Source organism: Melospiza georgiana, chromosome 3 (assembly GCF_028018845.1).
Source record: "Melospiza georgiana isolate bMelGeo1 chromosome 3, bMelGeo1.pri, whole genome shotgun sequence".
In the NCBI taxonomy this organism is placed as follows: domain Eukaryota; kingdom Metazoa; phylum Chordata; class Aves; order Passeriformes; family Passerellidae; genus Melospiza; species Melospiza georgiana.
In genome coordinates this window covers 98,717,882-98,743,889 of record NC_080432.1, presented here as the reverse complement: position 1 = coordinate 98,743,889, position 26,008 = coordinate 98,717,882, and the positions used below count along the sequence as shown (strand labels likewise).

Below are 26,008 nucleotides of genomic sequence, written 5' to 3'. Positions count from 1 at the left end.
TTACCTCAATCTATCTGGGTAAAGTGTTGTTTTTCCTCTTTTATATAAGCCTTCTTCAGGTACTGGAATGCCACAATGAGGTCTCCAAGGAGCCTGCCTTCCCCAGGCCTTTGCTCTCTCAGACTGTCATTGTAGGAGGAATGTTCCAGTCTGCTGATTATCTTTGTGACCCTCTTCTGTGCCACAGCTTGTCACTCAGCTCTAGAAAAGCTGCCATTTTCTACAGTATCTTTCTACAGGGAATTTTAGTGTCTTTTGTCTAGCCTCCAGGGAGTATTTCTCAAGGCCTTCTTGAACTTCGTTCTTGCAATTTTTGCTTACATTTGAAAAGTATTTAGGACAAATTATGGAGGGAATAAGGACTCCTGGGTTGTCCATTTTTATTCTAAGTCTGGTGTTACCACTGGGAGAATGAGTAACTGTTTAGAGACACTGCCATAACTTGTTAAATTTTAAATTGTAGGTTTTAGAACCTGAAGCATGAACACTCAATATTTTTTCTAATAGCGTAATGGCCATTGAAGAAAGATATGCAGTGTAACCCATTTGTACATAATAATACTTGTTGTGGCCCGCATCTGACTGCCAGTGATGTCTCTGAGCTGGCTAGCAGCAGAGCAGCCGGAGATGGGCCGGCCACAACACCCCGAGGGATCTGCAGGATGCACGGGGAAACACTCTGGGAGCTCCAGGATGGTGTGCTCGCGTGGAACAGCAGCAAGGAAGGGATGGGTACAAATGAAGGCCAAAACGGAAGATATTTATTAAACAAATAAAAAGGCACAAACGAGTGCAAAACAAGACATAAAGGTGCTACTTTGAAGGACCCTGAAGTAGGGCTGACACGCATACACGTGGTCTCTCGTAGAATGTTCTAGAAACCTTCTGGCCAGTCACGGGCTGTTGATCTGCATGGCCACTCCCAATTAGTCCCAGTGTCTTTTGCTCCTCCCCATAAGCTGCCTGGATGTCATCAGTTGTGGCTTCTTGCTTCTTGAGGCTTGATGTTGGCTGTCCGTAGTGTGGCTGTGAGGCCAGTGTCCAGCCAGTCTGCTCCAGGACAAGCTCTCACAGATACTTTGTTTTAAAGTCATGGCCTTCAAAGCATCACATAATTTACATAGGTCTGAGTAGTTCATTAGTGTATTTTCAGATTCTAAATGCATCTAAAGCAGAAGATGGAGCATGTCTGGAGTAGGACTGATATTATAGCAAGGGAGTTTTCAAATAGCTTGTATTGCTGCATGAAACATCTGTTTAACCAGCCCTTCCTCCTGCCTAATACTGTTCCTTGATTAGGCACTTCCCATATGCTGAACTAAATTAGGATGTTAGTGTATGTGGTAATTGTTTATTATTATGATAATAGTATTTTAAAATCTGATTTATGTTTATAGTTATTGCCAGTCTTTCTTCTTACTATTGCATTAGAATCAGAGCATATGAAACATCTTCAAGGATTTCTGAATTTCCTGTGGCATATATCAAGTAAAACAATAAAGATGACCTCCAAAGCTGTGGAAACTGTAGTCTTTATGATCCCAACTGAGAAAATACAAGAAATCTTGTTGATTCATTCTCAGTCAGTGAATAAAGAATAGATTTTATATTTATCAAATAGAAATTTGAATCACTAGTCTTAACCCTAGAGGTTGTATACAGAATGTAAATCTGTCAATCACGTTAATGAACTCACAGCTACTCTTCAATTATTTCTGCAAAAAGACTTGAGAATGTGTAATTTTTGCAGTATAATAGCATGACATGTTGAGAAGTTCCAGAGTTAAGTCATATCCACTGAGAGTGCTGTGTCTCTGTACTACCGACCTGTGTGGTGATTGAAGCATCTTTGATGTTCTCAAACCTGCTATTAGGAAAAGAAGCAAAAAACCTCAACCTGACTAGAATATTTCCTAATTTTTCTCCCTGTCCTGTGACTTCAAATACTTTTTTGATGTTAGTCTCATGGAATACTCACCGTTTCCTCTAGCTGATGGTTCCTTGAAGAACTGGGATGCACAATGAGGGACTGTCTATGTAAAGTAATGTCTTACTTTGATATTAGCCAGGATTATATCCTCTTTAATTATTTTTTTTAAACAGAGAGGGTATACTGAGAATGTACTAAGAATATATTGGGAGGGACTGGTCCTAAATTTATTTGACATAATTACAAGGTTATACATGTTTAGTTGATATTTGCATTTCAGAGGAACATTGTCATTTATTTTACATTTACTTTTACATTTACTTTACATTTATTTATAAGTTTTGCAAGCTTTAAATAGAATATTACTTTCCATTTTCATTGACACCGTTGTTTTGAAATTTTTAAATTCTAAAATGTAATTTGAAATGATAGTAAAAATACATTCAGTCTGTGAATGAGCTTTGAATATAAGAGAAATAATCAAGTTTTATGTGAAAAAGATGGAAAATAAAAACAGAAGAAAGACTGAAAAAGCATGAAGCACCTTTTAACACCCTAGGTAAATAAAACTTTATGCAGTGCAGAAAGAGTACAAACTAGACATGGGTCTTTCAAGAGCACACAAAAGTTTTTTTCTTCAAAATAAACCAGTGAAATATTGGGCATGTGACTGGATGCATAGAAATGATGTATCCAGAAAATGCTTTTAGACGCTGCAAGATTTAAATGTATTTTGAAAGTGAGATACTCAAATCAATGATACTTGCTCCTCACATGTATCTCAGTAGCAGTGGACAATACTTTATAGTGGTGGATGAAGTGGAAACCTGGCAAGATTGTAGCAGAGGAAGATAAAAGGTCTCTGACAGGAATTTGTTTGAGCACCTTTTCATCTCTTTTCAGTCTAAATGATAATTGTTAGAGCTAAAATACATCTTAATACCTAATTTTTAGTTAAATTCCAAAATACTGGCAGGTAAAGGTATTAAGCATACTAATATGCAAAAGTATATAATTAAGTAAGCTGAAGTCCCTGGTGGGTCTGAACAAGTAGAGACAATAAATTGGTTTACTGATTTGAGAGATTTATTCTTTTTTTTTTTTTTTCTCCATCTGGAAAGATAAAATCAGGCAGGTTTGTTTTACAGGGAATTGGATTTATTTTGTCACGACAGCATGTCATGCAAACACCATCTGTTAAAAGTACACTTGACAGTTCACTGGGGAAAATAGGAGCTAAAATCTGTGCCATGTCTAACAAGGCCTGTGGACATCCAGGAAGAAGTGTTGAGTTCCAGACACAGCATACCTGTCCTAATCAGAGAGATAGTATTTCTCTGGATAAGCAAGAGGCTAAACCACCCTGCCCTGATATTGGTGTGAGAGTGTGTTGACACCTTGTGAGAGTAAAGTAGTGGCTGAGAAGAAAATTTTGCAAAGGTTGTCATACATTTGAGAAGATCATTTCATTCTGTGCTATAACTAAGGTTTCATTGGACATTTACTGATGTCCCAAAGTACTTAAGCATTTTGTATATACATAGACCTGTACAAGGAGATGGTTTCACTCCAATGTGATATGTGATGTCCTTAAAACACAGTAGCAAAGGTAGCATTCTCCACCTTGTATAACAGTTGTTACCACAAGGTTCATGTTTAGTGAAGTTAGTAAGTTGAATAACCGTATCAGTTGTTTTGCTTATGTTTGTGTTTTGGTGATTTGTAGGCAGTACTGAATCTCATGTCCACTAACATAGCTACAGTTCTCTGCTAAAAGTAGTAAATATTTGACTTTTTCTTTTTTTTTTTTTTTTGAAACAGTGGAAGAAATATTAGTGGGGAGGGAATTTATTTTAAGAAACATCAGTGTAGAAGGGCTGCTTTTGTAGCAAGACCAGGTTTTTCACTATAACTGCATTTCAGTGCTGACACTTTTCAAGCAACTACAAGATTAAACTTTCAAAATAAAATATATGAATACTCACTAGTATATGCTTTCTCTGAAAGCCTTTATTCACACCCAAAAAGCTTTATCAATCTAAGTAATATTAGTGAAATTAGCAGGATTGAGCTCTGGTATAGAGTTGGTGAATTCCACATGCTATGCATGGACAAAAGTCCAGATGAACTGAATTTTTACTCATGTTTGGCTTTTGTATTTAGAAGGAAATAGTTTTTTAATGAAGACCTTATATTTTCAGTTGTGTCTTCAAAGAAATTTTTGATATTATCATAATCTTTCTTGATGTAGTGTGCAGAAAAAGTATGCAGGGCAATGAGTAGTGTTAAAAAGATATGGATAAAAAAGAGATGATTCCTGTATTCCTAAAACATTCTAGATTAAAAAAAAAATGCTTGTATTGAAATATACTGTAATCATTGCAGCTTCTCTGCATCTCTACAGTAGACCTGACCTGTGCTCAGGTCAAGAACTATGGTCCATAATAGTGCATTGTCTCAGTTGTACTTTTATAGTGCTGCAATACAGTTTTTTAGCTCATTAAATCTTCTCCTGTAAATCTTTGAATTTCTATATAAATGAATTGTCCCTGAAGCTGCCAAATCAGACATGAAGATTTATAGCTCTTAAAATCTGATTGTATGTATCCTATTTGTCACCACTCCTTTTGTTGTTATATTAAATTTGAAAGCATATCACTGTGTGGGAAAACCAGCTGCTTTTTACATCTAAGCTCTCATCACCTTTCAGCTGTAATGCTGTCATCTGTAATCCACTCAGATTTATGTAATTTTTTTTTTTGTGCAGCTAAAACATTCCAATTAACTTTGTTTTGTTTTGTTTTAAATTCAGGAAAAATGCTCTGTCCTTTTCTTAGAAATTTCCCAAAAATCTTCTAAGATGGAAAATATGATCCACAAATTTCTATTAGTTCTGTTTTTTGTGGAGGAAACAGAAAGACTGGAGGCATATAACTGTAGAAGAAATGTCAAAATACAGTTGCATTCAGGCAATGGAAGTTTATGTATGGGAAATGTAAAGAATCATCTTTGGAGCTGGATGTCTAATGTGTTTTTTCTTTACTTTACAGTGACCCAGGGTGGGGATGCAATTGCATCTGATACATGTCCTGATCCTGGAATTCCTGAAAATGGGAAGAGGGTAGGCTCTGACTTCAGGTAGGTCCATTTCAAGCTTTTTACTATGAGGATAGTAAAACATTGAAGTTTGTGAAAGAATTTGTAGAATGTCCATGCAGGAAGGCATTCAAAACTCAGCCGAGCAGGTCTCTGAGCCCCCTCTTCCAACTGGGTTTGCTTCAAATGGAGTAGATGATGTGCTCTTCCAATCTTCTTTATTCTGTGAATCTGTAAATGTCATAAATGAATCTATACATTTCATACAGCTTTTATGTGTTCATGATACACGGTTGGCCAAACACACTCTCATCTGATTGTGGTCCAAATCAGTGGCATATGAACAATTGTTAAGAAACAGCAGCAGGGTCAAGAGCGCTGATAAGCTCTGAGTGGGTAAGGAAGAAAATTGCTTCTTTTCACCTCTAGGGGGTAGACTGTAAATTGAAAGAGAAAGCAAACTAAAGTAGTTTTGGTGAAACTGGCTCAAAGATCCGAAGCGTGAGTCCAAAGAAGATCTCAACCACAAATTTCCCAGCAATGCATAAAAATGCCAAGAGGGAAAACCCAAAAGAACCTTAAAGCTCAGGGTACATTTTAAGATATCCAAGGGAGTCTAATGCCAAAGACCTTTGCAAACCACAGTTAACTGTTTTGAGCATAGATTCTTAGGAATGAATGTGAGTTAAAGGTATCTTAAATGCCTGGGGCTTACTTACGAGCATTGCTTGTGCTTACTAAACTGACAGAGTAAGGCTGTTCCCCTACCTCTTTCATCCCAGCCTCTTATAATATTTTCATTTCACCAAGTGTATCTTACTGTTCATGAGGATAAACAAATGCATAAGGTGCTCAACAAGCAATATTATATAACATAAATAAAACATGTTCTGTACTTTGATCATATTAATTGTGTGCATGTTTTAGGCCTCCACTTCTGAATATTATTTGAGAGAAATGATAACAGTTTGTTTTCCACCTAAACATTACTTATTATCTGACAAACTCATTATGCAACAGCAAATGTTTTTTGTGTACTTTAAAGTTTGTTAATATCTATTTAAAACATATCTATCTTAAACTTAACTGTCTAAATCAAGAAGGATATTTAATATAGAAATTTTGACTGGAATTTGGTTTTTGTTTCTCTGAAATGACAAATCAAGCTCTTCCACAGGAGAAGGGGAAATAATATTTCCTGCTGCTTGCATTTCTCCAATGTAATAAAAGTACTCTGAGGAGTAAAGAAAGGCAATGTTTGTTTTGTTGGTTTTTTTTCTTTTCTAAGTGGCAAGTATAAACACCAGAAGGAGCTATTGTTCTTGTCAGGAGAATGACAACTGTGAATATTAATCTGAACTAAAACATGTGAAAATGCACATTATTCAAAATCTTTTCCAGTCTACTGAAAGACATGTTATAAGTGGGATTGATGGAAAGGCAGAGGGTTTATTTTCCAGACAGCCTGAGACCCAACTGATTCAGTGATGACAAGTTCTTTGAAAAGGGTTTCACCATTTTCAGCATAATAATGGCATTCATTCTAATATAATAGAGCAAACAAAGAGGTACTGAAATCTTAACCTTTTCTTTCTCTCCTCCTGCTGTGCTTCTACTGTGTTCATTTCAGGAAGTAGGGAGATAATTTTCAGTGATTTTAATTTATTTAGACACATTTTAGATAGATATTTAGATACATTGGATAGATATTTAAATATTTAGATAGATATTTAGATACATTTTTGGGGAGAAATGACAATTCAGACTTGGCTAGAGTAACGAGAATGCAATCAATACAATTTTGAGGTCAATATCACATTTTATATTTATGTGAGATTGCAAACCAGCAGATTGTTTAAATGAAATCTGAAATGTATCTAAATAATACTGTTTCAGCTCTGCTTAAATATCATATGATACGTGTAGTAATGTGAAAATGGAGTCATTTCCCACAATTTCACCAACGCTTGTAAAACAAATGGCTTTTAAATTTCCAAAATAGATTTTGAAAATTAAATTAGATTTTTTATATTAGTATTTTCTTTTTCTAAATATATTCTTCCAGTCAAATTCTAGCCTTCTTTACAAACCCACAAATTATTTTTGGATACAGTTCAAATTTAAAATAGAAAAAGAAAAATGAGGAAGCAAATTTCTTCCTTCTGTTCGAAGTTTACAGAGAGAAGTACCAAAGCAAAACACAAGACTTATGGTGCTCGCAGATTTGCTCAGTGACTATGGAGGTAGAGATGAGAAAAAAAACCCAAAAAAACAAAAAACAAAAAACCAACAAAACTCCCCAAACTCAATTAAAACCTTTCATACTTAACTAGTGGATATTAAATGAACTAGGAATTTTCTTTTAAATCACATATCAAATAAGCTATAAGACATCTTCAAAAGGATGTCCCCTTTTTAAATGGGAAACTGTCAAGATTAATCAATGGAGAGTCTCAGCAATTTCAATGTGAGAATAGTTTGATTGTAGACTGTGATCCAGATGCATCCCCTCTCCTGAGATGCTTCTTTAGATCCATAGGGAGCTTTGGAGTACTTTGTGCCTTGCTCTTTAATGTGCATTTTTTTGCATTTTTCTTCTTTGTTTTTATTATGTTGTATTTAGCATAATTATTTTGTGTCCTTTAGTTTGTGTTCAGATATTTCAGAAGATTATACTCACTATATAAAACATATCAAGTTCACATTAATTGCCCTTAGATCCTTAGATACAAACTATTTCCAGAGCTTTAGGAAAAAATACCCCAACCCCCTGAAGTAAATTTGTAGAATAATATTGAACCAAATTGAATCATCATGAGTGTATAGCTTAGTGTGTAATGTTTTATGTATACATTAATAAAAACTTTAAAAGTATTTCTACAATGATCAAAACCCAATCTAAATATAAAATCCTTACCTTACTGCATTAGACATAAAATTATTTGTATTCCTCCTGTTCATCTACCTCAATCTTGTTTTTTCTTTGTGAGGGGGATGTTCAGGTATTTTAAATTATAAATTGCTGTCGGAGACAGCCAGTAACTGCAGATATAATTTCACTCTATATTTTTGTATGTGCACAGTTTTGTAATTCTCCTTATGTGCCTTGATGGTAGCAAACTTAAGGGAAATGTTGGTTTTCATGTTGCTTCATACATCATTACACTTGTGGCATGGTCTTCATCCAATATGATTTTTAAATACTTTACTTCTCAATTTCTGTTTTTCACTGCTAGGTAGCAGCTTGGGGTTTTTTTCCAAGAAAAAGAAACACGGAGATCCTAATTCTAAAAAATAGGAGGAAATGCCATTAAAAATGTGTTTATGGCATTAAAATGTCAGATTAATGAGTAATATTTTCTTTACCAATAAAATAAACTAAATTTTATTAATTTGAGATTTTTTTTTTTCAAAAACTGCTTGGTCTCTTTTTCTGAGGGCTTTAAGAATGTTCTGAAGATTATGACAAGTATAAAATAAAGACAATTTTAGAAACTTACATTACTTTTCAAGAATTTTACACATTTTGCATAAATTATGGAAGAAAAAGGACAATATTTTCCCTACCTTTCTGAGTTTTCTTATTTAACAGCTTAAGAACAAAGTGACAGGAAAAGCAGTTTTTAAAGCTTTTTGAGATTTGAAGCATCATACTAAAACTTTTAAATTAACCAAAACAAAATCCTAATACTGTTAAAGAATTTAGTGTCACAATTGTTTTGTATTCCTTAAAAGGTGGGCAAACTGAATAATAGACCTTTTCCCTAGAGTATAAGTTGTTTTTTTTGAATACAATATTGATAGAGCACCTGAATTTTTTGTTTGGATTTGGAAATATAGTCACTTGGCAATATTTACATTTACATTTATTTGAGAATGTTGACATTAAAATATATTTAATTCCTTCCTTCTGTCTCCCCTTTTTCTCCTAGGGTGGGTGCAAGTGTACAGTTTTCCTGTGAGGACAATTATGTCCTGCAAGGTTCTAAGAGCATCACTTGCCAGAGAGTGACAGATACACTGGCTGCCTGGAGTGACCACAGGCCAATTTGCAGAGGTAACTGCAATTCTTTGGAATTTTTTTGTGAAGTTTGGAAGGGTAATTTATAGTTTTTGCTGCAATTAAATTCAAAAGTAAGCAAACTAAAACAGGGAAAAATATCTCATGTCTATGTGTATATATGATTATAAATGTACAAAGATTTTTATGTAGCTTGAAGTATGCAATCAAATGTGTAGAAAGACTACCAATTTAGGGAACAAATTTCACTTAAATAGCTTTAATTTCACTTAGTCTTTCTTTTTGTCATGATAAACTTACTTTAAATAGAACTGATTGGTTAGGTTTATGTTAATTTTTTCTAAATTAATTACTAAATATGAGATTCTCACTATCATATTATGTTTTTATCAGTCACAGATATTTACCTAGTCCTGATTTTTCAGTAAATTCCTTTCTGTTCATCTATTTTGGTCAACTTTACATAAAACCTTCTAACATATTTCTAAATGCTTTTGCATTTAGACCCCCCTGCTTTAAATTCCTGCCCACCCCACTTTTAAGGAGGAACAGGGGAAGTGGCTTTGTGATACTTTCTATGTTTTTCCATTGTGATCTACTGTCTGTAAGAAAAAAACAGAAAAATATATAAGTGCTGCCAAAGTACATCAGATCTGAGGTGTATAGGAAAAAATAAAGAATGGACCACACCAGGGTCACAGGCAGGGAGGCCCCAGACACTGCTTACATTAGCTTGGTGCTGATGTGAATACTCCCAGTTTCCTTTAATTCCGCACAAAAATCTTACAGCAATCCATTCCTGCTTCCTGTAGGCAGAATGCAAGGCTATCTAACTTTTTTGTGCAATCTTTTGCAATAATTCCATTTCCTAAACAGACCTCTGGGCTCAACTTCAATTGTCTTCTTTCTTGGCTTTACTCCTTTCCCCTGCCCATCCTTTTAGCCTTATCTTAGAAGTTTGAATAGGAGAAAGGTAAAGGAGTAACAGCTTGGATCAAAAATCTCTCTACAAGGGAGATGTTTCTTAGCCTTTCTTCTTTGAGGACAGCTACAGGAGGGACTGACTGGTGGTTTTTATTGCTACAAAGTTGCACCTCTGGATTAGTGCCTGCTGTAGCAGACCTTAGGCAGGAGGAATTGAAAATAAAGTAATAGATTGTGTGATAGTTATGGTCCTGGAGGTACAGTGTTTCTAGCAGTTACTAGAAAGAAAATGCCCTGTATTTCAGATCCCATTATTTCGTCCTTGTTATTCCCTCAATTAAAAGAATATAGATTGCTTAATACAGCAGCAAAGTGTCAAGCTTTCTGTATTGTTAGTAGGCAGCATAGTGTGGCATCCTTAAATGTGAATAGCTTTTTGTGACACTTAGGGACATGGTTTGGTGATGGACTGGACAGTGGTAGGTTAAGCCTGACACTCGGTGAGCCTAGACCTCTTTCCTAACCTAAGTGACTCAGTGACTTTCTTTTTCCATGTTAAGTACAGACACCTTTATAATAACTGTTAAATGATGCTTTTGTAGAATTTCCTGTGTAGATGAGGGGTTTGTTTAGACTTCTACTGGGATTGTAACAGAAGATTTCCATGTGAGATATCTGAGACTTAAATTGGTGAGTGGCTGTTAAGACAGTTTTGGTCATAAACATGGAATCTTTTGGATTCATGGAATCGTGGATTAGGGTTGGAAAGTGTAGTGGTTTTGATTTTTTAATTTGAGATTTTACTAATTTTCAGATTTTTTAAATTAATGTGTTGATGAGTGTGGCAGGTTTGGTGTTGGCTAATTATTAGTGTACTTTTTGTTGTGAGATAGGATTAGGAGAAAGGTAAAGTGAGTTTAAAACTTTAAAAGGGTATAAAGAAAATTTTATTAATAGTAACTAAAAGAAAAAAAAAGTAGTAAGAATTAAAACATGACAGAAGGGAACTTAAAGATCATCTAGTTACACTCTCATAGACATAGGCAAACATTTTCACAGAAAATGGATTTCTAGTTGATTTACCTTGTCATAGAATTATAACAAGTTCTCAAAGTCTAGTCTCTCATATCATAATAAAGAACCAAGTTTTGGTAGTAAATTATGATGTTAGGATAGAAAATCTGATAGTTAGTTTCATCTAGTTCCTTTTTTCCTACTTGTACCAATCACACTTCTACTCATGGAGAAGACCAGGCTTCCTCCCAGCAGTTCATGAAGTAAAGAAACACCCATATTTCATGCTTTAGAATGGAGGCAGCCACAGAGAGAGATGAAAACTGAAATTTTCTAAAGTACCAGAGATATACTGTGTGTTTTATTCCAATACTCAGAAAAAGAATGACCAAGTTTTTAAAGAATCTAATCATTCCTCTTGCCTGTACTGAAACTTAAGTAACTGAAGGTACTACATTCCATTAAAAGGTAATGGAATATATATGGATAGATTCTGAGATTCTGAGATTTGTATCTAAGAAATTCTACAAAGTATATACTTGGAAATTTTATGATCTAGACTCTCTGTTTAGCATTTTTACAAAGTACTGTAATACCATAAGCATGACAATGACATTTTGAAATATTCTGAGTTCTGTAAATCTGTGTCACTGGAATTGATATGTCTAAATATTTGAAATACTTCTAATTACTTAAATATTTTCAGAAATTTGAATTTTCTTCTAAAATCTATCCTTAATGCTCTTTAAAAGATAACTGAGTATGTTAAGTAATATATTTTTAAATGCTGACTATCTGGGTTTGCTGAATGTGACAGAGAGATTGTGATGGTTTCAGAACTAAATCTGCTTTGCCAAAGTCAGACTGCATACTGCCTTGAACCATTTTATATTTTTTTCTTTCTAATTATATTTCCTGAGGTGTAAAGATCTGAGACACCACAGAAGGTCATGTTTAGGTTAAGGACATGCAGTTACATAAATATTGAGATACATGAGTTTCTTTCTCCAAGTCATGGGGAAATCATGAAGGAAAGCACATACTGGCCCTTACATTCATGGGTAGAAGGCTCCCTCCATCCATTTGGAAAGGGTAAATCTCCAAACAGAGTATTGATATGATAATTTTGAGTATTTAATCTACATAAAGTAAGAATAAAATATTGTAAATGTTGGGCTGATTAAATTGAAAAGTGCTCATTTCTTCCCCTGTAGGTAAATTTTCTTTTTTTTTTTGTGTCTGGCTGAAATATCTTTAAGGGCAGATTGTTTTGGAATATATCGGCATATTAACACTTTCATGGCAAGTTGTTGCTAATGCTGTGGCAATTTTATATTATTTATTTTAAACAGAGCATCTAGTCTAAGGCAATCTGGTTTGTTGGTTATCATTTTAGCTAGAACATGTGGTTCTAATTTACGTGGACCGAGTGGCATTATCACATCACCAAATTATCCGGTTCAATATGAAGACAACGCACACTGTGTGTGGGTCATTACAACAACTGATCCAGAAAAGGTAGGCTTTTTCTCTTGTCTCAAGTGAATTTTGGATTTGTCTGAAAAATATTTTATATATATTTGCAGAAATGCATGAACACATGCAAGTCTGTATTTTCATTTAAACACAAAAAGGAACAGAGTTGTTACAAAGGTCCACTGGGCTCTAGAGAGGAGAAAAGTAGCATGTGTGAAAATGTCCACTCAGAGTAATAGGTCTACTAAAAATTTTCAAGTTTTAAATACATTTTTAATGAAGTACAGAAAATCGTAATCAAAATTCCACATTGCTAATTAAGTTAGTAGTGAATTTTTCATGTTGCACCTTGATACCTAATCACTGTTGAATCTTAAGATAAGATTTCTTGTCATAAAAACTGTACTGTATTTTGAGAGTTGTTAGTTATTTTACTACCTGCATATTTTCTTTACAATCCACTGTTTTCCAGTAATGATTCTTAATACATAACTAAGAATTAGTAATCTAATTGCATAAGATAGTGGTTATAACAGAATATTTTTACTGTTTTTTCTGTAAAATCAGTAAAGGATGGAAACACCCTACCTGTAGAAAAAAAAAAAAAAAAAAGAGAAGTTGAAGAAGTACTTTACTTATATTGTGCTTCTGTGTAATGAAATGCTGAATAATGACTTGCTATATGGCAGGGAATGTATGATCTATATGTACTTTCATAATTGCAAACCATATATTTCCTGTGCAGCTTTTTGTAAGACTGTATTCTTGACTTCTTTAAAGTAGTTAAGAAAAAAAAAATCTTACCATAATTAAGTGAAAATGTTGAGCTGCAGAAAAGATAAATTTCCTTCATGCTTTCATAGTATATTTTTGAGATTTAAATACTGTTGCTTTGTGAAGTTAATTAAATTCGCTTTTTTCTTAAAGAGGATTCAGTTTGGCTCAGTAAAGATATGTATTCAGGAAAAATGGGCAAAAGTACAAGACTACCATATTGAGAAAGATTTCACTGTAGTGGGACTCCTCGCAGAACAGAAAAAGCTGTTTTCAGTTCCAAACTGACCTGCTATATTTTATTTAAAATAGTATTAGATGTGAATATTTCTCCTAGAAGGCCTTTGACTTTAAAATAATTGCATTTTATAGAGATTATTAAATTACTTTGCATTTTTAATTATAGAAAAGCATTTAAATTATGGAAAATGTATGAAAAATTAATCTACTCAAATTTATATTCAGTAGTGTGCTGTCTTGTTGATTTTGCAAAACACAGTATATTTTTGTAAGAGAAAAATTAAATGTGTATTTTAAAGAAAGTTAAAATTCCCGCAAATAGAGGAGCGTATTGGCATCTTCATGCTTTCTTTATTCGGTTAATTTTAATTTTAAGTAGAAAAATGGTACTGACTATGCTGTTAAACTGTTCAGAATGTGTTTTCTAGGGGACTCAGTAAACCTCCATCTACTACAATAATGCACAAGTTCTCTTCATTCCGCACAATGTATCTTTCTCAGTGAATTTAGAATTTTAGTAGTGCAGAACTTGGTGAGATTGGTGTGGATTAATTTGGACTTGAAAGTAGAGATCTTAGGGCAGGTTGCTAGTTCATCAGCCACAGAGGAATTGCACACCCAGACAAATAAATTATGTTATGTTCAAAATTATGAAGTCTGAGAAAACACTTGAAGCTTTTACTCAGAAAAAAAATAACACTGGTTATATCCACTCTGTGGAAGGTAAAGACATGCTAACAGACACTGATAATCACAGCATGAGACAAAGAGGTGTAACTTTTAAGTCTTTCAATTTTGACATGATGGGCAATATTGAATGTGTTACCTTTTTATTGAACTTGGATTTGTCTAGCAGTGCAAGCAAGGAAGAATTTTCTTAATTTGATATCTCTTGGAAAGGCTGTAGTTGCTTTAGGACTATGATGACTGTAAATGTGAAGTATTAAAATCAGACTTATTTAGGGCTTACAGTATCTTTAGGTTGCTTTCACATAAAGTCCACATCATTTTTATCAGTATTGGCATTTCTATTCCCAAATAACTGCATTGGCAGTTAATACCTACCCTTTCAGTTAATAAAAGATGTGAAAGAAAATCATTTTACTTTACAGACTATCTGATTGAATGGAACACTACTTCTTTTTAATAAAAAAAAAATTGCTAGCATTTGGAAATCTATGAACTTTAAAAAAAATCAATTACCAAAATAATTGTCAGGTTTTCAAAACAATGAAATTATTTTAAGATATGCTGAAAGTTTTGCGGATTTTCACCCTTGACTTTAATTGGAGAATGACAGAACTCTTGAAATTTGAACTTCGTACTGAAGGTCTGATTTTAGAATTACTTTGAGTAATCTACTCTTTTGACTTGCAGATTTGAAAATATTTATCAGACTGCTTAGGGTCCTGTTGATTTTCTTTTCCAGGAAGCAGACAGCTCATGACATACTGTTACTCTGTATTTAAATTACTTTTGACTTACTCTAAAAGTGAATTTGTGGCCTTTTATCAGGTTAGGTTGCAAGTAGAATTTTAAAGATAAGATAGTGTTTCCTCTTAACATAACATTCAGTGAATTTTGAAGAGGATAATGCATTAAAAGACATTTCTAGATTTCCTTCCACAAAAAAAAATCCCCCCCAAAACCACACAGAAAACAAAAACCAATGCAAAAAAAAGCCCAACAAATCAAACAAACAACACCCAAAAAAAAAAAATCCCAAAACCATAATGAGCTGGAATATTTTACCTTTTTTTAATGGAAAAAAATTCTAAAATTTGCATTCTGGTCCTGGCATGGGGGCAGATTTTTAGTGCCAATTCAAAATGAAAACAGATTTCAACATCCTACAGAGACAGTAGCATAGTTTCAGGTCTTAGCCAACTGGATCAAGATCATTTAAAGTTAAAGGTTTCTCTAAGATTTATTTGTCTTTTTCTGAGCAACACAGAAATCTAAATTTTAGTCTTCTCCTGTTCAAAGGTATTCCTGCTTATTTCTTCCTTAACCATTTATTTGTTTCCTCTGGATCCCACTTATTGCAGCTTTTGATCAGCATCCTACTGAGTCATTTATTAGACTTTCATTACTTGCAAATACAACTTTATGGTGTTCTTCTGACTGTGTCAAGTGCATGCTGTAATTTTTTACAACTCTTCATTGTTTTAGCTCTTCTGTTATGCAATTTCTCAGCTTTCTAGAATCAGTTACTTTGAACTCTTTTGAGGACGTACTGATGTTCTCTTTGCTCCTTCCTTACTGTTAGTGTAATCTCATTAGATTATGTACTAACCATGCCTCTACCCCTTGCTGTTTCAATTCCTTCTCCAGACTGTGGATACTTACTGCCTTGGATTTCCTGCTGTTTTCACTGTTTTATGGTAACATTGCAAGGGCTCAGTTTTTCAGCCCCAGTGTGTCTCTTGGATGGCAAGATTTGTTGCATTATGGCATTGTTGCTTCAGCACAGATGCCTAATTTTGCCCAATATTTTCCTGACTGATTGCTGATTGTGGTATAGTAGATGTGCTATGGGCTGCAATATTGCCAAGTTTAATGACCTGGTAAATAAAGACTGTGTCCCAGTTACAGGAGTTTTTATTGAAGGCTGTACTTTCTGCACCGTACAAAGCACAGATATATTGAGTATTTGTTTGAGCCTAGCAACTTCCTTCTTCTATAAAAAGTAAAAGTTATTCACTACAACTGACACAACTGAAGACATTAAAATTAATTATAGTGAGAGTGGGAAACTTCACGTACAGTTTTATGGGTTTGAGCTCTCAGGTATTTGTATAAAGTTGGATTATGCCTCAATATGTTGGCATAAAAATATATTGGTATAAAATGGTATTTCTGATTTATTGCCTTTCAAAGCACATAGCTGGGGAACTTCAAAACAACATTTTTATTCAGAAAATCTTTGCCCACTTCACAGCTAGGGAATTCACATACTATTACAGTTGATTTTTAGATAATTTAAGATAATTTATTCTTGCAATATGCTTTAAAAGTACAATCTTACTAGGTAGCATATGGTAATATGCAGGGGGATTGAGTGAGATTATCTTGCTGATTCATGGATTGTTTCAAAAGTTTGTGGTAGCTCATACAGGATCTGTTAGTGACACTTGTCTTCCATATAAGTAGCTTATATATATATAATGCTCTGCAATGAATTCAGAAACTGTATCTTGTCCAATTAGGAGACTTAATGTTAGAGAGGGATTTTTGAGAATGTGCCCTTAAACAGGGCACATTTCATTTCTTCAAATTTTCATTATAGACTAGGCTCCTGTCTCTCCAACTGGCTGATCAGATCATTCTGCCACTCATAAAAGGTGATTTAGCATCTACAGAACCTGCAGTGTAACTATACTCCGGCTGGGGAAGAATCTCTTGCTGAGCACTAGATAGCTCATCCCTAGGAGATTATTACCATAATCCTAAAAAAGTTAATTTTATCTGAAGAATTTATCCTCTCACTCTGTGTCACCCTTTTAAGTTGCAGACATCTTGAGGATCAAAAATATGTAGATCTAGGAACTACTTTCACTAAGCTTTTGTGTATTCATGGCAGTGTACCATTTCATGCTTGTGATTACTCAATTACTATTTCACAAATATTAGGATCGATTTAATAGAGTGAAAGACAGTCATTGTGGTTTTGGATTGCCTCATTTTTACATCCTATGCCTTCTGCATCCTACAAATACAGTAACATCTTCCTAAAAGAGATATTTCCCATGGAAATGGAAAATGAAAGCAGCAATTTGTATTCTCTTATCTCCTTCATACAGTGTTAAAGCTTTATGCCATCTGTGAATGTACATGTTCTAATTTAAACTTTTTTTGTTATTTGCCAGAATGGCATCTTTGATTGTAGGGGGCTATGACATCATTGAAAAAGAATTCACATAGTTTAGAATTAAAATTACTAAAGTCCTAGTAATGAACTAAACAGCTACTGGTTAGGTTCCCTCTTGCCTTGAAATAAACTTGTGTACTTATTTAATTTTTTTTATAATTGAGGATTACAATTTTGGAACAAAAAATGTCTAAAGCATTTACATCACAAAATTCTTGTTGCCCTATAAGAATGAGATTTTTAATTTTCAATGTCTTAAAATCTCTTACAAGACTTCCAGGGTAGTGTTGGTTTTATAGCATTAAATACATTTCAAAAAGAAACAAAGGTGTTTGTAAATTTTGGTATATTGTGCAAAAGGTTCTTATAAGCCTACTGGAAAAATCATGTTATGTTTAACTGATTCCCTACAGTATATGTTCATCTTCAATTTGAATTCATGTGCATAAATTGTGACACAGAGCTCCATATACATACATGTGTTATAAAAAAAAATATTGTGAAAAAAGCAATCACAGTTTACTTTTAAAAATCATACATTTTTGATGGGTTTTGTGTTTTGTGTATAGTAATTGACATTTTTACCTTTCGAAACATCATGTGATTAAGATGTTAGAGCTGGAAAAAAAGACACCATTTTAACACTGAAGACACTTAGAATGGAATTTGATTTGCATGTATGGGTCCTGCATGTCTGAACTCTGTTTATATTTGATGTACATCTGTGGAATAGTCAGTAGAGTCAGAACAGGGCTTCACCTCCTCCTGAAGCACTCCACTAGAGGCTGATCAACTAAATCAGCACTGGGCTTTGCTTGCTCTTACTGTATCAGAGCCAAAGGGCATTTAGACATTCAAAATGTCACCCTGTAAGGTTTGGTATATACATGGTGGTGTGGAAGAAAATGTGCTACTGTAGATGAAGGATATCCTGCACAGATTGAATGGGAAGGGTCCTATAATGGCCATATATATGGAATGCAATAACATCACTTCAGACTGGGGTTATACCGGAGCTAAACTGTTGAAGAAAATCTCTCAGACATTAATACATTTATTTCTGAGAATTTTGATGGAACTGATAAACCCAAATCAAAGCCACTTTCTATATTGAGTTTAGATGTCTCATTTGAGCATTAATTACAAGAAATTTCAACTCTTGTTTTCTTCAAACTAGGGGTAGTCATGGAAGATGGATGCATGGGATCAATACTCATCTCATGACAAAAGCATCCAAGCACAAATTTCCTTCTATGCAAGGAAAGTATTTCCTGGTTGGCAAGAAAAGCTAACCAGAGGAGCAGTCTTGATGCCACTGGTGTTATTTCCTGTGGCATTTGCTTTATTTTTCTCAAGTGATTTGTAACATCGAGTGCCAGAAACCACCAAACGCTAAAGTTTTTTGCCTCATAAGGTCATTGTCACAAATACAGGCTGACAGTTATTATTTCTTACTATTTACCTTCCCTTTGACCTTTCTTCCATGCTCTTTTTGAGCAAAGGAAACTAACTACTGAGCCTTATCTGTCTTCAGTATCTCATATGTGCTTTCAGGATATCAGCTAGATTCACACAACTGAGATTTAGCTGTAGGATGGGAATTTTATGAGACTCATATGGATCTAAGTATGACATATTGAGTTGGAAATGGCAGTTTAGGGGAAAAAACAACCAGTAAGACTTCTGGGAAAAAAAACAACTATAGAAGCATACACATGAAAGAATGGAAAAGCTGAAAAGGGGGATTTAACAGTACATTTTCTGTGATATTGTGTTTGATTTTATAACAAGTTCATAATTCAGACAAGCAGTTGGAATGTATTAGATGGTAAAGCAATGCTCAAGGCAAACAAAAGTTTCAGTGTCCAAAAAAAGTCAGCAAACAACAAACAAACCAAAAATCAAATCCTTGGAAGTGATCAAAATGATTTTGTTGAATAAAAAATGTATGCTTTTTTCAAAGTTTAATGCATCCATTTCTTCATGTTCTAATACCAGATTGAGGACCCTGTCAAAAGAAAGCAAAATGTAATATTTTCACTGTGATATGTTTCTTCTGTATCTGCTTGGGTCAGATTTATATAAATCCATTATTGTGACTTTTTAGTTGAATACTTAATGCAGCAAAAGTGTTTGCCTTTCTCATAGATACACTTTTCCAGACTGTATATCTGAAAGCTTCACCATTATTTTGGCCTGTATCTTGAAAAACAAAACCAGACTATTACTCTTTGAATTTTTATTTTATAGCTTAAAAATCCCTTACTCAAAAAATGCACCCCCTCCCACTCAAGTCTAACTTATAAGTGCCTTTTTGTTTTCCAGTTACCAGAGATAGTTTTTCCCACTTAAAAAAGTGGGAAAATAAAACTATTAAAAAAAAACATGTACAGCTTCACTTTCATCATTGACATTTATTATCCAGTCACTGCCATGTACATACTTTTGTTGCTGAATGTTGGGTTGTTGCCTTCAGCTTTTCTTGAACAGAGAATTTTATTAGCTGCTCATGCACTTCCAATTCCTCCATCATTTCTTTCCTCCCATGTCATTTGTCCTTTCATGTTGGTCTGCCTCAGTTTCTTCTTTTTTGCTGTTTTGATCTCCATCAATGTATTTTTTCTGGTTTAGCTTTAATCTTTTCTTTCTTTTCACTTAATGTACTTTCAGAAAGCAAAAAAAATATATACAGTGTTCAAATATAGAATCCTACTAATATTCATCACTTAAATGGAGCTTAAAAACTGATAAAAGAATGGTCAGCTGAAATGTTAACTTTTAATTTTAACCAGAACAAAACAAGGAGTTTTTATTCATAGTTTCTTAATGTAATAACAATACTTTTCAGCAGAACAATGTACCCGTTGGTGTTGTGACATATTATGCCACACACACAAAAAACCTTATTTACACTCAATTTCTTCATAGTAAAAGGGATTCAGACAACTTTATTAAACAGAGAATCAATTACTCTTTCTAAGCCACAGCTGAATATGCTTTAAATATATCTAAATACAAGACACTTTCTTTCCACATAGTATAGAATTCAAATCAATGTATTTGTCATCACTCCTGAAGATATAGACACATGCAAATAAACATTGGAATGTTTTACTTGCATAATACAAATATATAAATAGAGCAACATAAAATCATTACTATTCTCTTATTTAATTCTGGTTTGGGCTTTTCTTTTTGGACAGGAAGTACTCCTTACAGAGTGTGCATCAAAAGACAACATTCTGGCACTGTGTTAATTAAATCCTAAAACTAAATCTCCACTTTTTCTCTTACCTTTGTTTGTTCTACAAATTATTTTTAATTCCCTTGATAAGAACTATTAGGCTTATTCACCATTAAATCGTCATCTTTGTAAATCAAAAATATCAAGGTTTTTGTGTAGACATTTTTCCCATTTTTCCTGGAGTGTCTGCAACTATTGATAGTATATAATACCTGAAAAATGTCCTTGAAATTTTTGCTTATATTCCTTTTTTTCCCTGTGCATTTTTTTTCACTTTTCAAGTATTCAGCATAAAATATCTTTGTACAGACACTGTGCAGCCTGATGGAGTTGGTAATGAGGCCATAAACCCACATTTACTGCACAAGGAGGCAAGTGCTGCCGAATATTTTATGCTCCTATAGTTCTTTGTTACCTCACAAAGCACATTCATTTGCCTTGCCTTGGAACATGAGTGTTGGTGTTCTTTTTATGTGTTTCTCACCATTTATCTTCTCTTGTAGATTATTGCTTGGGTACATTTTCTACTGGGAAAATGTCAGCTGATAGCTTCTAGGCAAAGAATAGAAAAATCTGAGAAATTCACAGATTGCATAGTGAACTGTACATATATAAATATAAGAAAAAAAATAGAATATTCTAAAAATATTATTATTTTCTGATAATTATTACTCTCTCTCACTTTGCTTTAGCAATACCATAGATTTCGTGTTGGTATCACAGTAAATAGAAGCTTGCAAGTATTTACATAATAAATTTTTTAGAATTTCATTTAATAACCTCAATTTGGTGTAATATTAAACAGTAGACTCTTATTTTTAAGACCTACTGTAGAGAGAGAAATAAATGGAGGACCAAATTATTAGCAAGATGTGTAAATTGCCGATTTCACGAAGATGGCGTTAAAGGGGGAGGATGTAATTCTATTTATTGGAATTTTTACTTAGTCTTGAACTATAACAAAGTTTATAGTAAGTTATGATAGAATTAAAAGATTTTCAAAGTGTCATGTGGCAAATTCGCCCCACTAGGGCTGATTTGATAGCTGAGACAGCATGAGAAAAGCAAACTGCAAGGGTGTCTCCATAATTTAAAGCATTTAAGTGCACTCCCTAAAATAATTTTACTTTATTAGGGTTTTTCTATATTCAAAGTAAACTCCTAAAATAGTATTGTAGCCCATTTAAGATGAAGTTTTCTCCTGACTTTCATTAAGTAAAGCTGGAATATTCAATGCTTAACGTGACATATGGACAATAAACTCATAAATGTTAAAAAAAATAAAATATATATGTTTTAAAGGGTGCTAATGTCTAATTAAGTAATGTTTTAAAATTCTGGAAATGTGAATTAAGAATTTTGATTAGAGCTTTTCAGAAAAGACAACATTACACCAAAATGTGATGCTACTTTAAAGTAAATAGAGACAAACCTTCAGTCCTAAAGTGTGATCTCATCAAGAAGCAAGGCAGGCATTATTACATCTGCTGTATATTGTGAAAGGATTAAAGCATATTAGCAAGCTGATTTGTCCCAAGAAAGGTGTGGATAGACTTGAAGTATGTTAGGAAAAAACCAATGGTTGAGCACTTGGTGCATATCTAAAATCTTCTAAGAAGCACCACCGTAGCCAAACCCCAGAACCTGGTCCTTCCTATCCTCAGCTTCAGTTGGCTTGAGCACTGGATATTTCAGCATTGATTTGATCCACAGTACAGGTAACAGACTCTTTACACTATCTTTTAAACATAGCTTTCAATTTAGCAAGTACTATCTAAAATCCCTTGGGTTTATGAGCCTTAGGGTCTATATCAGTCAGTCACATGTCTATGTGTTAGTCATTTCTTTAAGATTTCTGACTTGTTTAATAGATAATCCTTGAAACAGGATGCAGAAAAAAAGGTTAACTACCCTTTTAAAACTTGTCCCTATATGTTTCTAAAACTATTACCCATAAAGTTAAAAGTGAGAATAAGGTTTACACATGAGATCTACAAGTGCTTAGTGCTAATTTACGGTACTAGAAAATAATAAGTGCTTGTTTGTCACATCTTCAGTCATTACTCAGCTTCTATGCAATTTTTTTTTTTTGCATTATTGCCCTGTTTTCAGCAGGAAGTAACCTGTTTAAAGATTTTTTTTTTTCATTCCTTATATTTTCCAATATTGTTATGAGACAGAACTTGCAGGGAAAATACTGGGTTTGATTACTGGTCTCATCTCTGTATCCAGGGGAAGAATGGCTTAGACAGAGCTTGTCAGGTTGGCCAGACCTTTTTCATGCAGAAATTATCTCAACATTTTACTCTTCATTTATTTAATAGCTGTTATCACTGTTTCAGGCTCACTGGAAAGGTAACAAGTGAAGAGCTTGCAGCATAATTCAGGTGTTCTGTAAAGAGAACAGAGAAGAGTGCTGGCCAGAGGGCAGGGAACCTTGCAGTTTTCTCTGCTGTCACTGCCTTTATGATGGATTTGATCAGTATAAACCAGAGTTCATGAAGCAGTGTTTAATCATAATGTCACAGGAGGAACAATTTCACAAATCCAGAGGAGGGTACATTCATATCATAAATGCAAATAAGCAAAAGACAATGTCACTGCAGGTTTTCTTCCTATTATTGCTAAGATTTTTGGACCTATTTATTTTTGCCAGATATGTATTGCATATAATTTTTTTAAGAGATTCATACCATAAACTGAATAGTTTGTCCCCTTGTATAATTTTTTTATTATAGGCCTTGCTATTTTGTTTTCGTGTTTCTAGTAGAAAGTAGAGATTTTTGCAGAATCACAGAATCATTGAATATCTTTAGTTGGAGAGGACCCATAAGGATCATCAAGTCCAACTCCTGTGTCCCAACACAGGACAATCCCAAGAGTCACACTATGTTCCTGAGGGCGTTGTTCAAGAGCTTCTTGAGCTCTGTCAGGCTTGGTGCTGTGACTGCTTCCCTGGGGAGCTGTTCCAGTGCCCAACCACCCTCTGGGTAAAGAATCTTTTCCTGATATCCAACCTAAACCTTCCCTGACACAGCTTCAGGCCATTCCCTCAGTTCCTGTCACTGTCACCGCAGAGCAGAGATCAGTGCCTGCCCCTCCCTCCCCTCACAAGGAGCTGTAACTGCAGTGAGGCCTCCCCTCAGTCTCCCCCAGGCTGAACAGACCCAGTGCCCTCAGCTGCTCCTCACACAGCCTCTTCTCAAGGCCCTTCACCATCTTTGCAGCCCTCATTTGGCCTCACTCTAATAGCTTACTATCTGTCGGTGTCCAAAACTGCCCCCAGCACTCAAGGTGAGGTCACCTTAGTGCAGGACAGAGTATTCAAGGTGAGGTCTCATCAGTGCAGAGTGGAATAATTGGGCAGCAGAATCTTCCTTTTCAAATTTTTAAATGTGATGACCCTATGTGGATTTTAAGCATTAGATGTGGTCTGAGTCAGAAAAAACTTGTGATATTGCAGAAGTTGTGTCTGCACATAGATGAGGAGGAATTTAGTCCAGTTCTCTATGGAAAAAAAATAAGAGATTATTGATCAGACTCTTGAAAATAAATTAAAAAATATTAGCAAGTATCAGTAGGAAATCTTAGTGTGATTCTATAAAAATGATGTTTCTTGTTTTCTGCCTGCTTATTATTTGAAGAGAAAACTGGTTGTTTTATTTATGATATTCGGTTAAGTGAAAGTTAGTACTATTTGCTGTATGGCTGAGTTTCAGTAAATTCATAAGTAAAACCAAATCTGTGTTCAAAAGTATTCTAACACTTACTGGTATTTTTTTTCCAATGTTGCATGTATCTCAAGGAGATATATACTGTTTCCACTTGAGTGTATACTGGTATTTACTGTTGGTTTTATACATAAATGCAATTCGTCAAGTTTAACCATTCAGGGAATTGTGGAATATTTTAGACTGGAAAATACCTGTAATACCCTTGAGTCCAACTGTTAACCCAGCACTGCCAATCCTACCCCTAAACCACGTCTCTAAGCAACATATCTGCACATCCTTAAATGCCTCCAGGAATGCTAATTCAGCCATATCTCTGGGCAGCCTGGTTGAATGCCTGACCACCCTTTCAGTGAAGAAATTTTTCCTGATATCCAATCTAAATCTCACCTGGCACAACTTGAGGCCTTTTCTTCTTGTGCTGCTGTTTGTTACCTGGGGGATCAGCCTGTATCTGGCCACAGCTTCCTCTTAAGCAGTTGTAGAGGGTAAAAGGTCTCCTGTGAGCTTCATTTCATCCAGACTAAACAACTCCAGCTCCCTCAGCCATTCCTCATTAGACATTGATGCATTTAATGACAAATAATAACCTTTGTGCATGACAAAATTTCTTAAAATTTACTACTGGTTTCTTTTATTGAAAAGCTATATGTAATGATGAAATCAAAAACGCTGTGTGAAATTTCACATCTGATTAAATTATCCTCTCAAAGAAATCTGACTTTGTTGAGATAAAACAATTCCAATAATAATAATTCTCAATTTGTTAAAGATCATAGATTAATTACCTCTCATTTAGTAACTGGAATCGATTTTCCTTCACTTTCCGTTGAATGGACTCTATTGATTTAATGGATAAACAAGGTCTATTTTTTTAAAGCATTTTTAGTTGTTTTTATTAATTGTAATTATACCATGTAGCCTAAAACTCATGTATTTCCCAGCTTGTTTTCTTAGTCTCTGGGTGCTCATGTTCACAGACTTTAATCAGTGTTTAAATCACAAAACAATATACTGATTTGGTCTTTAGAGATGTGGGGGCATCCTCTTCTTGATTAAAATTGTTTAAGGGTTTAATGTATCTGCATGGAGCTGTTCTCAATATTGTGCTCTCAAAGGCCTTCTCTTTGCACCTTTCATATTGTCTCAGGGCTATAGAGTAACTCCTCTATTATATTAAAAGAAGCAGACATATTAAGATCTGTGTAGTAATTCCACTGATGCACATAGGAGGGAACCACTGGACAAATTCCTGCCTTAGGAAGGGGCACGGTAAAGAAGCTTCTTTTCCAGGACATGGGAAGGCGTTTGATTTTTCAATTGTCTTCCTAAGAAAAGGGAAAATAGAGCCTAAAGCATCCCTGGCAGTTTGCTGCATAAAAATTAAAATCACAATGGGGGTCAACATGCCTTTTGAGATTTTCATGCCTTTCAGAAAAAGGAAGAACCTGTTAAAATGATCTTCCTTTTCCTTTTGAGATTACAAGTAAGAACACCGATTTCACAGCATGCTTTTCCTCTTCATCACCATCAGTGGTAACTTTGCTCATTACAACAAAAGGAAATATTTTTAGCCTAGTGAAGAGCTTAGTTATTTGATAATTACTTAGCAATAAGTTATCACTGGAACCTAATTTGCTTACTGATATTTCTGAAATATGTATAAGCAAAGACCTGTGCACTGTGG

At 34.3% G+C, this 26,008-nt stretch overlaps 1 protein-coding gene across 2 annotated transcripts in view; it reads left to right on the top strand.

The window, feature by feature from the left end:
• The window catches only part of CSMD1 (CUB and Sushi multiple domains 1), a 1,052,613-nt gene that overhangs the window by 724,103 nt on the left and 302,502 nt on the right, over positions 1–26,008 (top strand). For both annotated transcript variants that reach the window (XM_058020501.1, XM_058020500.1), the window contains exons 8-10: positions 4,981–5,068; positions 8,959–9,083; positions 12,382–12,503. In XM_058020501.1, the coding sequence (XP_057876484.1) occupies positions 4,981–5,068; positions 8,959–9,083; positions 12,382–12,503 (335 nt within the window). The remainder of the gene's footprint in view (positions 1–4,980; positions 5,069–8,958; positions 9,084–12,381; positions 12,504–26,008) is intronic.